This window comes from Acinonyx jubatus, chromosome C2 (genome assembly GCF_027475565.1).
Source record: "Acinonyx jubatus isolate Ajub_Pintada_27869175 chromosome C2, VMU_Ajub_asm_v1.0, whole genome shotgun sequence".
Taxonomy (NCBI): Eukaryota; Metazoa; Chordata; class Mammalia; order Carnivora; family Felidae; genus Acinonyx; species Acinonyx jubatus.
This window is the reverse complement of record NC_069384.1, coordinates 96,277,483-96,294,315: the sequence shown is the minus strand read 5'-3', so window position 1 is coordinate 96,294,315 and position 16,833 is coordinate 96,277,483. Positions and strand designations below refer to the sequence as shown.

The window sequence follows — 16,833 nt, the reverse complement described above, 5'->3', positions numbered from 1 at the left end:
TTTATTAAATACCATTTAAATCCCTAATAAGGAATCTCAAATTTGAGAGGGGTGGAGTGGGTTAGGGCTTTAGGGAAATAGCAGTGAGCACTGACCACCCCATTACAAATTCAGCCATTTTCTAGAGGATTCATCGGGTAGGACCAAGGGAGCTCAAATTCCAAGATGGACTTGAAAGGACCTCAGAAGAAGGAATTTGCCCTGAAGCTGTGGTTCTTAACCTTTTTTAGGTCACTGATGCTTTGAGGATCTGATAAAAGCTATGGCTTCTGTCTTAGAAAAAGGCACATATACAGAATGGACATATATTTTCAGAAAGTTCCTGGACCCCCATGGATCCCATATTGCAAATGCCACCCTTAAAGAGAGGGTCACAGATGAGACACAAAATATGGCCTTAGGAATGAGTTGTTGCTGGGTAGGAGGCAGTTGTGAAAACAGCTGGAGGCCTACAATAAAACAAAACAGTCTTTCTTTAAAGGCTCATCCTGTACTCCAAGTATTGCTACTATGGGATCCTTTGATGAAGACTTCTTGGGGTTTAAATAAGGAGTCTGACATGCACACACAAAAGCATCATTCTAGCTAACTAGGTTAGTAGCTACTGCTTCCTTGGACAGTCTCACAGCAGAGTGCACCCTCTAGCTTAATCTAAATGGATGTTAATCAACCAACGGAGCAAAAGATATATGAGAAAAACAAAACAAAACAATATGCAACCCTAAGAACCACACTGCACATGTTAGTACTACATCGTAGAATATGTAGTGAATTTTTCACACTTTGGTTTTTGGAACATAGAACAAAGACCACATATCGTGAGGACTTAAGAGTATGCATGTGAATATCACAAAGGAAAAGAAGTCCATGGCAACCCAGAATTGACAGTGGGTATCATGGCAGCAATCTAGTACCCACATTGATAGCAATGGGGCAGGAAGAGTCATGGATTCCACAGAAAGTCAACAGCAACTTTTCACTGGCAAGAAAGAACTGTCCTTGATTCTTGAATGGAACATGGCTTCATATTTTGACAAGACATTCTCTACTCACTTCCTAATCCAATCTCTTAGAGAATATAACGGAAGGCAAATGGAAACTAGAAATATTTATCTTGTATTTCTAATAGCTAAAATACGTTAAGAAGGGTGAGGTCATACTATGAATTTTGGAATGATTGTTCAGGAAACATTATTTAACGACTTTTTCATAAAATGCTACAGTCTATTGTTATTTTTTTAATATTATGGAAGAATAATCTTATATTTCAATCTTTACACTTGACTTCCAAAGTAGAGACCAACGAACGAGTTGAAATCACTAATCATGTAGTTAATGTTCTTTCTTTAAATCAAACGTATTTATCTTTCTAAGACCATAAAACTCACTCCTCAAAAATTTATCTTCTGATTACCAAGTAACAAGGTTTTCGTCAAAGACTGCAGTCTATAAAAGCAGAAGGAACAATCAGAAGTAAAAATATATGAACAAACACACTGCACTGCCTTCCTACGTACCTGCCAAAGAAATACAGTCAATTGTAGGAGTGAAAACATTACACATATTGTCAATGGATTTTGAAACTCCTCAAGGACATGAGCCTTCCACTCTGCGATTTCCCTCGGCAGCTTACTAGCTGGGTTTACATTTCAGAGAGTCACCTGCAACTCTTTTAATTTCAATCATTACAGGTCAAATGGTTTAAACACGAGAGTTTCTCTCCACAGTGCCATGATTTCAAATGCCACTTCCTGCTAATATACTTCAAATTAAATAATAAATCACATTTAAATACGTAGTAATGCATTTTTACAAAAGTATTATGTCGGATAATCCAAGAAAGTAATTCAGAGCAGTGCCTGCTACATAGCAAGTGCTCAGTGACTTTTCGTTTATGATGAATTGGTAATGATACTGCCAACAATGACAACAATGACATTCTCACCTGGTAGGCAGCTGCTTAAGGGGACCCTAATGACCCCCACTTTCTGTTATTCATGCCTTCACAAGCCCCTTCCCTTGCACATGGACTGAACTTAGTGATTCAAGTCTAATGAACAGAACATGGCAGAAGTGATGGGTTATCACTTTCAAGGTTGAGGTTATTAAAATATTTTCACTTTCATCTTAGGTTCTTGCACATTCTTTAGTTCTCCCTTGGATCTCTTGCCCTGGGGGAAACCAGCTTTCATTTTTTTTTTTTTAAGTTCCACAGTGGAACTGCAGAAAGTCCTATGGAAAGGCCCAGATGAGCAAGATTAAAAGCGGATCTTCTGAGGCCTGCCAATGATCACATTAGTGAATTCTGAAGCAGATCCTTCAACCCCAGTTAATTTCTGAGATGACTACAACCCTGGTCAGCAGCTTTACTGCAACATCATGAGATATCTTTAAAAAAATCATCCAGCTAAGCCCAGATTCCTTTCCTATAGTAACTGTGAGATAACATTTTTTTGTTCTAAGCCAATTCAGTTTGAGGATAATTTGCTATGCAATAGGATAACCGATACAGATTTTGGAGGTAGGATACTGCAATAACAAAAATCTGAAAGGTGGGAACAGCTTCAAAACTGTGTGATGGGACTTAAGAGCAGGAGTCAACATGTAAAGTGCTTTAAAAATACTATTCACAGAATTTTGGACTTTGAAGAGATTGCTAGGAAGGGTGTAAATAAAAATTAGAAAATTTTCTTGGAAATTGTAAATTATGTAGTGGTGGAAGGTGTAACAATACCCACACTTATATATAGTTACATGACCTGTATGTGGTCACTTGTAGTTGTATGAGAAATAAAAAATGTGCTGCACGAACTGGGTAATTTAGCTGTGGGTATTTCCCAGCAAAGTGCTGGAGATGCTACCTGGTTTCTTCTTAAACTGGGAGATGATAAATTGAGGGAAGGACCACTAAACCAAAAGAAGGCTTTGAAAATTGATGGTTTTCAAACCACTTGATGGTTTTGAAAATTCTCAGCATCTCTGGACAGCAAACAATACTAACACTAAGAAACAGCTCCCACACAAAGATTAATTCCAAGGAACTGCCAGGGGAAAAAAAATGGTCTAAAGATGAGACAGAGAGGCACCTGAGTGGCTCAGTTGGTTAAGCATCTGACTTCAGCTCAGGTCATGATCTCAAGGTTCGTGAGTTCAAACCCCACATCAAGCTTTGTGCTGATAGTGCAGAGCCTACTTCGGATCCTCTGCCTCTGACAGATCCTCCCTCTCTGCCCCTCCCCTACTCACACTCTCTCTCAAAAATAAACATTTAAAAAATAAAAATAAAATAAAGATGAGACAGAGAGTGTGGCTTCAGAAATTCCTGTTAAGACCTTGGAAATGTAGCCTCCTAATGAGCTTTTCAGTTGTACCACAGGGTCTCTTAAAAGCTTAAGACCGTGACTCAGCGATCCTTTCAGCAGGCCTTTGGAAAGTTAAAGGGCACTGCCTATCCCTTGTCTCAGCAGAAGCCCAAGGTAAGGAAAGATTTATCTCTAAGAAATACGGGGGTATGATCTTTGTCTAACTGAGTAAACCCTAACGAGTTTCAAAGGGGACTGACAAAAGCTTTAAGAGGATTTTGTCAGCAGAAACTCTGCCATTTTAGAATGAAAGGAACAGACTGTGCTAAATGAAAAACCGCCATAAATCCCCCAAATCCTACCGGCAGGAAGCAGGCTGAGAAAACAACTGCAAGGCTTCTGGGTGGCTCAGCTGGTTGAGTGTCCAATTTCGGCTCAGGTCATGATCTCACTTGTTAGTGAATTCAACACCCACATCAGGCTCATTGCTGTCAGCTCAGAGCCCACTTCAGATCCTCTGTTCCCCTTTCTCTCAGCCACTCCCCCACTTGTGGTCTCTCTCAAAAATAAACATTAAAAACAAAAACAAAAACTTCAGCTGCAAAACACGTGCCACCTTTCATAAGAAGGGAAAGACGACTCAGAGAGGGGAGCCAATAGCCCAAGGAGTAGAATGAAGAGCCATGGAGAATTATCCCCAACTCTGGAAACTTCGTCAAGAAACTTCTGCTTAGCAGGATTTCAGAACTGCTATGGGCCAGTGACTCTTACCTACCACAAATCTTATTCTTTTTTGACCAAGAACATGCAGGTATCTTATGCCTGCATTATTGCTGTATGTTGGTTGTGTTGAGGTCAGATATCCTGACTCCATAGTTTCACAGATCTACAGATGGCGAGGAACTATATTTGAGGAACTATACCTCAGGAGCCCCACTCATACCCAGGTCAAACGTAGATGACTTCTGGATTTAGAGCTGATGCTCACCTATATAGTGAAGACCATTTATTTTTCATGTTTTTTTTTTTAATTTTTTTTTCAACGTTTATTTATTTTTGGGACAGAGAGAGACAGAGCATGAACGGGGGAGGGGCAGAGAGAGAGAGGGAGACACAGAATCGGAAACAGACTCCAGGCTCTGAGCCATCAGCCCAGAGCCCGACGCGGGGCTCGAACTCCCGGACCGCGAGATCGTGACCTGGCTGAAGTCGGACGCTTAACCGACTGCGCCACCCAGGCGCCCCTATTTTTCATCTTTTAATGAAAATGATGCCTGACATCAGTGCAAATTAACATGTTTTATAGCATCAAACCTTTAAAAAGGATATAAAATCCTTTTAAGAATTCATGTGTGTTAATAGATTGAGAGATTAATAGATTATAGATTTAATCTCACTGATGTAAAAATAAATGCTAACCAAATACAGAAGCAACAGCTATCCAATTTTAATCTGTTTAGAATATTTATTTCACAGCATCATAGCTGGTGTTGAGACCATACAATGTCAAAGCTCTCTTAAATATCTTGATTTACACATTTTTGTGGTTGTTTATAACAAAGTTCCACTTAAAGAAGGGATTTAAATGGCATGTGCAATGGGAAATGAAATGTTCAGCTCTCCTAAAATGATTATATATTTTTCTTAAACTCACTCTCAACAGAAACAGTGTCATTCAAATGTTCCATAATGCCTTATCCTTCAGAATGACAGCCCCTTTTTTAGTTTTCTATTCACAGTCTATCATATTGTGACATTTTATATATGAAAAACAGTTAAGGCATTATTTTTAAAAATGTCATACTATTTTAAAGAGCAATTTATTTCATGCCCACATCCCTCCAGGCTATTAGCGAGGTTTATTAGCAAAAGCCAATATAACTGGCATGTCCTCTGGATAGACACCCACTGGCCAAGAAAAACAAAGAACACAAATATGCCATTCAGAAATACATAGCATTGTTTAAAAATAGCAATGCCCATTTCTGCTGGAACTGAGAAGAGTGTGCTGGTCTCCAGTGACAGGAGAGCACGGTAGGGGAATGCTATGTTGTACTGGAAGTCAGAACACAGGACACGTGGGCTTAGCTTGAGATACATGATAAATGATTCACCGGCTTCAAGACTATTTTCTTAACTGTAAAATTCAATGTCTGTATCTGAGTCAATCGGTTAATGAAGTCCTGAACTACAGACACTCAGGTACTCAAACATGACTTCTTACTTTATGTATGCAAAACCTGTATAGGCACTTTGGATTGACAAATTTCACATTTTCCCCTAAAACAAACTTACTAAAAAAAAAAAATACACTACTACCTTGTAAATGAAAAATATGATTTACATGGCATTAATGGACAGTGACTGTAAAATTTAAACATAATAATATGAAAAAACAATTATTAGATTCTAGCTATCAAACTGTTGGTTGTCCTAGTCTGCTCTCTTTGAGAAAAACAAATGGGTAACTATATCTATGAGAGAGATTCTAGCATGAAACTGAGAGTTTCTACTTGACTTGTCAAGAAAACACTGAAAGCAAATTCAAAAGAATCTGAGGTCTTTATTATATGATTCAACATTATTTAATGCAGCATCTGGATACTACCTAAAATCAACTCCAAATCAACCAAAATTCCTTTCTGTAACAGCAGCAAATGTCCTACACTCTGGAAATGCTGCATCAAATAATCACACTGGTATTTCTGATTCTAAATTTTATCTTGACTCTTCATGTGACAACCCACCTAACCTACTTTCTCAAAACCATTAATATTGTCATGAGAAACACTAAAATAATTTTGAGGGCAATGGAGTACTGTGGAAAGAACACGGCTGGGAAGTTGCGTTAGGGTTCAAAGCTCAGTTTCATTAGATTTGACCTTGACACTAGCAAGTTAACTAACCCCTTGAGCCTCAGATTGCTCACTTACATTAAAGTGCTCATGTCACTGTTAAATAAGAAAATGCATGTAACGTGCTTAGCACAGCACCTGAACAGGTAGACATTCCACAGATGTTATGTATTTTTAAAAATTTTAATTTCTTCAAATAAATTTTCAAAATTCTATCAAAATAAATTCACTTTATTTTTAAAGGTTTTTTTTAAGTTTGTTTATTTATTTATTTATTGAGAGAGAGAGAGAGAGAGAGAGAGAGAGCGAGCAAGCAAGTGGGAGAGGGGCACAGAGAGGGAGAGAGGGAGAATCCCAGACAGGCTCCACGCTGTCAGCACAGAGCTCGATGCAGGGCTCAAACTCACAGATTGTGAGATCACAACCTGAGCTAAAACCAAGAGTGAGATGACACTTAACTGACTGAGCTATCCAGGCACCCCAAAATAAATTCACTTTAAATAACAGTGCTCAAAAGGAAGATACAGTTTGCCACTTTTCTCTTCCAGTAAAGTTGTATTACATATAACTTTGACTTCCAAAGCTACAAAAGTCACAAAGCACTGACTGGCAAAAGTAGCAAAAAATATTCTGTCCTCAATGATAAAATAAAAACACTTACTTGTCAAAATGAAAAACAACAATTCTTAGTTGTTACCATGTAAAGCATACTCAGGTCTTTTCTTCCCCACCCCCCGCCAAAAAAAAAAAAAAGGTACAGTAGAAAATACAGAGTGAGACTGTCTTAAGTCAAGTAAAAGTTTCAGCCAAGTTGGGCAAATAGCTCTGACAAAAGCCACATTTAGGCCATAACTAATAACGCTATTACCTGCTAGATGTAAACAGTGAGCAAAATAAAAAGCAGCTCAATGCTAATCCGGCAACAGTAGTCCCGGCCCCCTAATAAATGCAATAGTAATGTGCTCCAGGATCCCTGCTAGTCATTTCAGATGTATTATTTATAATCTACACAAGTGTGCAAGTTAGACATTGTTATTCCCAATTAAACATGACGAAACTGAAGTCCAGAGGCGTCACTTGCTTGTTCAAGGTCTCTACCTGTGAACACCAGAGTTGTATTCAAACAGCACCTGATGCCAAAACCAATCGCCCTTCACTAGTCCCCCTTTCTTTCTTTTTAGGACATAAACATGTGAGCAAGAATATTCCTCAACGCTTTGAAAAGTCATAAACTGATAGCACTCCACTTTCTTCTCTCTGCCTTCTTCTAGTTTCTCTCAAACCCACTGCACGTCTATTCCCCAACTCCAAGTCACTGATTCCTTAGGTCTCTGAAACCTGTCTTGTGTTCCAGCCCTAGAAGTAACTGTCCTTGGTATGACAGGAGAGAATACAGAAGTCAGGGAAGACTTCCAATCTATATGGGACTTAAACTAAAGGCTCACAAATAATGAGAAATTGTCTTATATAGTCAACCAATATGGACATGTTCCAGTTTGCAGGGATGACTAAGGCATACACAAAGTGTAGACTCATACAATACAAATTTATGCAAATCATATACATATATAACAGAATGCTTAATTGAAATAGATTTTCAAAAAGTATCTAAAAGCTTTCATCTTTTATTCGGGGAATGCATTTTTTTTAATGTTTATTTATTTTGAGAGTGAGCAGGGTAAGGGCTGAAAGAGAGGGAGAGAGAAAATTCCAAGCAGGCGCCTCAATGTCAGCACAGAGCCCAACACTGAGCTCGAACTCATGAACTGTGAGATCAGGACCTGAGCCAAAATCAAGAGGTGGATGTTTAACCGACTGAGTCACCTAGGCGCCCCATCAGGGAATGCATTTTAAGGCAGGATTTTACATACACATAAAAACTACTGACCTTAAAGAGTATTTCATTCTGCTCTATTTTTTTAAATGAAAATGTTCATTTAATAAACAGTATCTCGTTGATGTTTATGAGACCCAACTTAGCACTTAAAAATGAGTATGCCTAACTACACACAACCCACACTTGTGGGTCTAAATTATTGAGTTCTGGGAACCACTCAATAATTGTTGGTTAAAAAAAAAAAAAAAGATAGCAAGACTTGAAACCCAAGTGCTGTGACTCCTCAACCTGTATCTACCAGACTTCACTGCCCACCACATAATAAGCACACTCGTAAGCAGACAGGAAACACCACAAAGGTATAGACCTACTATCTTCTGAGTGCCAGGCACCAGGCACTGGAGATGAAATAATAAATAAAGACTGGGCCTGAGCTGAAGAAGACTTTTATTCTTTTTTAAGCGGATTCAGGGTAGGCTGAAAACAAAGAAGTTACCAGTTCCAATGTGATCTGTTCACGCTCAGGCTAGCAAGCCATCCTGTGTTAAGAGAACACAATGCAAGAAACAACTAAGTTGAATAAAAATATGAGCCTTAGAAGCACCACATTTTTACTTTAAATAGTTGTGATATACTCATCTGGAACAGGAGAACAGGAAACATTATATAAACCTTTTCTTGATGATTTCCTGCCATCACTGCAATAATGTAACACAGTGTTTCGGGAATAAGGGCTATTTGCCCCTATTTTTAAAAAAGTTAAATAGTTCTATCTCTATCCCAGATCCTATTGCACAAGGTTATTGCCTACCACTAGGAGTTACACCTTCTTCTTATCTGATATGACACAGAAGGGAGTTAATCAGTAACCCTACTTTAATTTCCTAAGTTTAAGTTGTCAGTGAAGGTCCCTTCTCCAGAGGAAAGTACTTGGATTTATGTTCGTTTACCGGTTTCCTTTGATGTCCAGTCAGGTACAATAAAAGGAGGTAGTTAATTATAAAAACAGATTTTGCCAATTTGAACACTTTTACCCATGACAAACCTGGAGAGGAGAAATGAAATATCCTACCTCAAACAGGGACCATGATGGTAATAACAGATCATCTTTAATGAGCAGTACCTACTATGTGCCAAGTATGTCCTAGGAGCTTAACAGGATTCATTACTTCATCCTCACATTATCCCGATGAAGTAGGTCATTCTAATCTCCACTGCATAAGAAAAATGAGGGCCATGTTCACACAGAAAGTTGCAGGGTTAGTATCTGAATCACATGCTCTGGGTAAAAGCAACAACAACAAAACCCTCAGGTGTCTTTATGGCCAGAAAAGTAAAGTAATGTGTGATACAGCTCAGTTTTAAGATTATAGGGATGTGGAGGCACCTGGGTGGCTCAGTCGGTTGAGCGTCCCACTTCGGCTCAAGTCATGATCTCACGGTGTATCTGCACTGGGCTCTGCACTGTTAAGTGTAGAGCCTGCTTGGGATTCTCTCTCTCCCTCCCTCTCTGCTTCTCCCCCATTCAGCCTCACAGGCACTCACGCTTTCTCTCTCTCAAAGATAAATAAACTTAAAAAAAAAAAAAAAGATAATAGGGCTGTGGTTCCCAACCCTGGCTGCATATTGTAATCACCTGGGGAGAACGACATAGGGGTTTCACGCCCACAGACTGTGGTTTAGTTGGTCTGAGAGCTGCCCACGTGATTCTAATGGGCAGTCAGAGCTAAGAACCACTGTGTATGGACACGGAGAATGGTGCAAGGCCCACCTGAAAGCAGTTTTTTTTTTTTTTTTTAAATGTAAGAGGTTAAGTAAACATTGTGCTGGTCAAAGGTTGTTAACTGCTGCCTCTGCCACCAATATGTAACCTCTGCCCCACTGCTCAAGGTAATTGATATGTGGTGTAAGTGGGAGATAGATAAGCAAATAGATACATAGGCCTGCAGACTTGGACATTTGTTTTTACCGGAGAGGAGGTAGCCTAGTCTTGGAACTTTCCCCAGGTCGCCCCTTACCATCTCCTATTTAAGGAACTGGTCTACTACAAAATGTACTTAGAGTTAGACATAACCTACTTTCAAAATAATCTCTGGAGTACAACCCATTCTTAAACTGAAGATGACCTAAATATGCTCATTTAACAAATGTATACCTTCAGATTATAGGGCCAAACTACTTAAACATTTCAAGAGTCATTTTTTTTTTTTTAAAGAGGCCACTCATAATTAACTCTGATCTTAATCCACTCCAGGTCAAGAGATCTCACTTAACTAAACAAGTTCTGAGAATGGAGAGCCTAACGCCCTCAAAACAAATCTATGCAGGTGGTACAACAGAGCGCTGCTGAGTGAAATGTCATTTGTCATTGGGGAAGCAAAAGATGCTAACGTCAGAAAACCTTCATTAAATGACCTGCAGATGTGAAATCCAAAATAAACGCTATAGGAGTCAATCATGTGGCCTGCCTGGGAAATAATGCTTCAGGGATGATCATATTGTAATTGTTCCAGCACCACAATTCAAGAGGAAATGGCAAAAGGGTACATTAAGAAATAGACTTTAAAGCTACTCAAACTAGCTACATTCTTTCATCTCCTACTGCAAAACAAATGTTGTATATTTGAATGGCCTTGTATCACCACTTACCACCACTCTCCTCCACAACTTTTACCAAAAGGCAGCCAATAAAAGGAGAAAAGAAATTGAGATTGATTTTCAAAACTAACTACTGCAAATACAGGCCATGACTCAGAAATCAGGGCCTCAGTCAATCAGTTCCAGCTTTGGCTGCGAAGGTAAATGCTCTCCTTGGGGTTGGGCGAAATGTTTGGTTACTTTGTTTTGTTTTGTTTTGTTTCAAAAAGCAGAGACAGGGAAGTGAAGGCCTAGAGGGCAGACAAAAATGCATGGGATTAACTTTCTCACTACTGTTCAGAATAATTTCCTTTGTTGACTGAATAAATATATATTGATCCCCTCATGAGCGTCAGGCACCGTGCAGTGCTGAGGAGGTATTGGTTAACTTGACAGTGTATGTTCACATGGGTCTCCTAAGCTAAGAGACCAAGGTAACAACCTCATAAAATCCACCACACATTCCCCTTCCAGTCACATGTGTGAAAATCCAGTCCTGCCCTTGTAGTATTAGATCATAAATTTCCCCCTTTGTCTAACTGCGCTGAACTTCACAGGAAGCCACTGATGTCTTCTAAGTAAATACATAAATATCCAGAATTCATACACCAACAATAAGTCATGGGTAAATACCAACAAGTTTAAAGAAAAATTTTCTTAGCCCAAGTCTGCACCAAAACAGGTTTTCCTTTTGAGCCAAACCCAGCTCACATATTTTCACCGCCTGTGGCTATGCAGCTTCAGTAAGCTAAAAATAATTCCTTTTCTTCTAAGTTGGGAAGAGAAAATAAGACCAAGCAATCAGCTGCATGTCCTTTTCTCTCGTTTTTTTTTTTTTTTTTTACTAGAAAACACTCAAAATAGCTGAAGCCACGAAAAGGCATCTGTTTCATATTTATATACACATACACTGACAGAAACATCCATCCAGCTTATATTTTCCCAGTAATACGAAATTAGCTGTATTTGCATCATCAGCAAAGACTGTCAACATTTCACTGCTCACAGCTTTCTACTATTATTTTCTGCTTGGGGAGAGGACTACGTGAGTATCGAAAACTACACACAAGTACAAGTAAAAGCTTTCAAAAAGTATATACAGGATGACTATGCTCTAAGGCCACATCGCGCTTACTTTGCAGTCATGCATCATTTATGTTTCTGAAATTTACATTAAAGGAGATTCTAAAATAGAAGGGTAGAAACTTTAAATCTTTCTGCAGGTCTTGCTCAAGTTGTGTTTACTGTATCTGATAAACTGAAAAATTCTATTTCTCTCCTTGGACTTCTCAAGGCTAACTGTAAAGTACCACCTCCCACCCCCCCACCCCCAACACACACGCCTACCTATCTCTGTATTAAACTAAAAGTTTCGCAGGAAGACAAACTTTTTCCCTCCAAAACATATCTGGGGGATGGTGAACAGCGGCAATGTGGACTTTTCCAATACCTCCAACATCTCTAAAGTCACCCTATTAAATTAATAGAAACCAGCAGGTTCCATTCTACTGGGCCTTTAGTTGGGCTGCTAGGTCATGGCTAAATTTCCCTTGAAAAAACAACATGGTTTGGGAAATCACCGCCAAACTCCATCTCTTAGACTACTGACAAGGGCAACTGCAAAGCAAATACCCACAAACCAGGACCGTGCCTCTCCGGGATGGGCTGGCAGACACGGAGGAAGGGCTATTGGTCGGTCTGCCCGGACTCCAGCTGGGCCACAGACAAGGACTGGGGTAAAGCGCTCAGTGTGCGCCGGCCCATCCAACGCCTAGCGGGACCAGCCTCTGAGCCACCAATTTCAAACGTAACCGCCGGAGGAAGCGGGAGGATGGGGATGTCATCTCCCTTGACACTTTGAGGACCCGGGCGGCCCTGCAGGGCTCAACTCTGAGGTCCGTGATGGTCAGCGGTGGCATCCGCAGGGCCAACGTTTCCCCAAAGCCACTTTTCCAGCCGGGGCGGGAGGCGCGGGGCGAAGTTAGCCACCGGCCGCGCGCGTCCCGTTAACCGTACCTTGCAACTGGGCAGAAAGGGACTCCTGGTGCTGCTGGTACTTGAGCGCCACCGCCTCGGCTTTCCGCAGCTGCGTCTGCAGCTCGTAGTAGAGCATCGCGCCGTAGAGAAAGCCGAACACCACGGTCAGCAGCAGCAGCGTCTGGAAAATCCGCTTTTGCTTTCGGGAGCACATCCCGTTTCCCATAGTCCCGCCTGGACCCCGCGCCGCGGCCGCCCCCGCCGCCGCCGTCCCTTCCTCCCCTCTGCGGGAGCGAGCGTCTCAGCAGCGGCCGCCGCAGGAGGTGGCCGGACGCAGCATGAGGAGGAGACGCGAGACACAAAAGCGGGGCCCGAGGGGAAGTGGCGCCCGCTCAGCCCCCGCGCGCCGTGGGGCGCGCAGCCATCGACGCCGCCTGGGCAGCGGCCGCCAAACTTTTGCGAGGCTGGCTCTCCGCGAGTGCCCGGGCCCGGCGAGGGCCCCTCCGCATACTTCCGAGCGGACCGTGCCCGCGCCGGTCCCCAGACGCCGCCTGCCTTTTTTCCTCCTCCCCACTTTTTGGCTCAGCTGCCCCCGGCGGCGCTCGGAGTCCCGCCCCGGCCGCTCCCCGCCCCCTCGCGGCGGCTCCCGCTGCGCGACTTTGTTGCCACCAAAAGGAGGGGGTACGCGCCCAACAAAAGGACGCGGCTCCAGGCGGCGCCTCCGCGCGCGGCCCGCCGGAGTCGGTGGATGGGCGGGGGCCGGCTGGCCCCTCTGGGTCTGGGGGGACGGCGGGCCGGTGTCACTGACCGGGCTGCCCAACCTCGGCCGCCGCCGCCTCCCACCCAACTTACGTGTCACCCACGGCCCCGCTATTCTGGCCAACGGGATTCCGGGAGGAAGTCCCACTCGGGCTCCCCGCTCATTGGGCCCGTCCGAGCCTCTGCTCCCTCCCTTCGGGGAGGCAGTGCGGGGCTCGATTGGACGCCCGCTTTGTCCGTCCGACCCCGGGGCCGCGCCTTCCCTCCCACCCCGGGGGCCGGCGAGGGGCTCCGTGGGCAGAGCGGCCGCCTGGCGCCGGGGTGCGCCCACGTGGAGTGCGGGTGGATGGGGAGAGGCCGCAGAGCCAGGGCCCGGGAGGTGGGGTGCGCGGGCGACGTGTCCCGGCTTGCGGCTGGGCGAGGTACGGTGCGCACGTGTGTGAGTGCAGGTGAGAGAGAGAGAGAGAGAGGTGTGTGTGTGTGTGTGTGTGTGTGTGAACGCACGTGGGGAGAAGAGTACAGTGCATGTTAGGGGGGCAGTGGGTGAAAGCAGCTGCTTACGCTCGACCGAATACCCGTTCTTTCTTTCTCTAGCCAGTGGGCAGATGCGGCAGACACACGGGATAGCTACACCGTCAGCATAATCTGCGTAGCCGGACTGGAGAAGCCTTGCGGATGGACTCTGGCCCCAACCCGGGGGCTAGGGTGAATGCGTGTGTGCCCGCTGATGGCAAGACACGGTCTGGGGGACTCACGTACGCTAACGCGCTACTTACTGCTCAACTGTCCGTGTGGATTGGGGAAATGAGCTTGCCTTTGGCAGAGGGGAAAGAAGTGACCTCATATTTCCCCCCAGCTTCCAAACAGAATAACTTAAAGATAAATCTCAGAGGCTGAAATAAGTATGCATACGTTTCGTCACATGTATTTGTTTGATCGGTGGCAGAAATACATCAGTTACATCGGTAAATTACACTTTAAAGGCCAACAAAGGTTCCCTATGTAAAACAGAGTAAAACAAACTTAACCACAAACCTCTTCAAAAAAGAAATCTAATTCAAAGAGAACACTGCTTTTGTTCTTTCTATGTACTTGAGAGGGAAAAAATTGAGGTTGATAATTTTGTTTTTGCTCTTGACCTGACTTCTAAGAAAGTAAATTATTTCTCAAATGCCTCAGTAGTGTCATGGAACTTATTTTATACTGCATGATTTTTATGATATTCTAACCAGATTTTAGTTATCACTATCAATAGTAGCCAGTGAGTGCTCAAAATGAAGGTAGATGTGCTTAGCCAAATTTAACGTAAAGACAGTCCCTGGTGCTGAACATTTTCGGGTAGACTCTGAGACTAGAGAATGCTAAAACCATAAAATAAGCCTCAATTACTACCTAGTTAGCCTATGACACTTCTACTACCATGAAAACTAAATTTGCCTGGCATGTGTTTTTCCCTAATCAATAATAACTTATTGTTATTATTATTGTTATTATTGATTGAAAAACAATATGTTTTTCAAAAATACTTTCATTTATTATCTCACTTACCACACCCAGATTAAGGGTTAGCCTCACATTTTGGTAAAGAAACCAAAGTTTATTAAAGTGACTGAGAGCTGTCAGAGAAAGTGAAATATCATATGATTACACTCATATGTGGAATTTAAGAAACAAAACAGATGAACAAAGGGGAAGGGAAGGAAAAATACGATAAAAACAGAGGGAAGCAAGCCATTAAGAGACTCTTAAATATAGAGAACAAACAGGGTTCCTGGAGAAGGCGTGTTGGGTGGGGGGATTAAGAAGGGCATTAAAAAGGACATTGGTTGGAATGAGCACTGGGTGTTGTAAGTGATGAATCACTGAGTTCTACTCCTGAAACCGATACTACACTGTTAACTAATTTATATTTAAATAAAATTTTAAAATTAAAAACTAAACTGACAGATGGCTGTAGGACCTAGGACATGCAGAGAGTTAGGAGTTCAGCAGAATTAGATCCAGGTTAGAATCCTGCTCTTTTTATCACTTTCTTTTGTAGAAGTCAAGTTCTCATTCTTTTTTTTTTTTTTTAATGTTTATTTATTAATTTTGAGAGAGAGAAAGAGAGCACAAGATGGGGAGAGGGGCAGAAGGAGAGAGAGAATCCCAAGCAGGCTCTGCACTGTCAGCACAGAGCCTGGAGAGGCTCAGTCCCAGGAACCATGAGATCATGACCCGACACTGACCAGAAATCAAGAGTCCCACACTTAACAGACTGAGCCACCCAGTTTCCCCAGTTCTTATTCTCTTTAAACAAGTGATATTAACAAATTGTATTTAGTCCATTAAAATGAGAACCTTGGGGAGCCTGGGTGGCTCAGTCGGTTAAGCGTCCAACTTCGACTCAGGTCATGATATTGCGGTCGTGAGTTTGAGCCCCGCGTCGGGCTCTGTGCTGACAGCTCAGAGCCTGGGGCCTGTTTCGTATTCTGTGTCTCCCTCTCTCTCTGACCCTCCCCCGTTCATGCTCTGTCTCTGTCTCAAGAATAAATAAACGTTAAAAAAAAGTAAAAAAATAAATAAATAAAATGAGAACCTAGTTTAAAAAGAAAACGATTTAAGGAAGTTTCAAAATTTTGTTCTGTTGTGTAAAATATAGACTTGTTATTTAATCTACCACTGTTTAAATTTCTTCCAGCTTTACTCTTAGAAAATGAGACTGGATAATTCCTGCAACCTTGTTAAAATTCCTTATAACTAAAAAGTCCTTAACATTGTCAGTGTACGGTTTGCTAAATAAACTCTTCCTCCAAAAAACCTACCAAAACTGCTCTGGAGGAAATGACATTTTATAGCAATAATCCTGGCCCATTCTTGAAGAGAAAATTATCCCAAGAAAGAAAGAAAGAAAGAAAGAAAGAAAGAAAGAAAGAAAGAAAGATTGGACAGAGGATTGGAAAATTATTATTCATATATTACACAATATGCAGTATTTAGTTGAATTTCAGACTCTCTGGAAAATTCTTATGCTTCTGGAATACATGATTTCTCATTTTCAACCTCTGATTCTTTTGCATCTGATTCCAGGCTCGAAAGGTATTCTTTGCCTAAAGCTGCTGACAGACTCTACAGAATATAATAAATGTAGGCCATAAAACACAACTCAATATTTTAGTCATAAAATTTGAAAGAGAACAAAAATTATTACCTGAACTTCTCCATTATTTCAAATTCAGAAAGGGTATATGGAAGTACATAAAATCACTAATGGCAGTGTCTTTATAAAATTACTTTTCCAAGGTGAAGTATGCTGCTAGTTTCTTAAAAATATCAGTATAAAGCTTTTGAGAGGCCAACATTGGGGAAGCTATCCAGGACCTATAAATTGAATTTACATAACATTGCCTTTGGGTAGAACTTGTAATAGATGAGCTATTTTTGCTGGTCTTGTGAGGTCTGTTGTCAGTTCTGTTTTATTTTTATT

The 16,833-nt window shown here is 41.9% G+C and overlaps 1 protein-coding gene across 4 annotated transcripts in view; it reads right to left on the bottom strand.

The window, feature by feature from the left end:
- GOLIM4 (golgi integral membrane protein 4) overlaps nt 1-13,194 on the bottom strand; it is a 78,862-nt gene extending 65,668 nt beyond the window's left edge. For 2 of the 4 annotated variants that reach the window (XM_027061478.2, XM_027061479.2), the window contains exon 1: nt 12,648-13,193. In XM_027061478.2, coding sequence (XP_026917279.1) covers nt 12,648-12,834 — 187 coding nt within the window. In that variant the 5' untranslated portion in view covers nt 12,835-13,193. Of the gene's footprint in view, nt 1-12,647 lie in introns of all 4 variants that reach the window. The other 2 variants (XM_027061480.2, XM_027061477.2) reach the window with 2 other exon arrangements.
- Nucleotides 13,195-16,833: the final 3,639 nt, after the last annotated feature.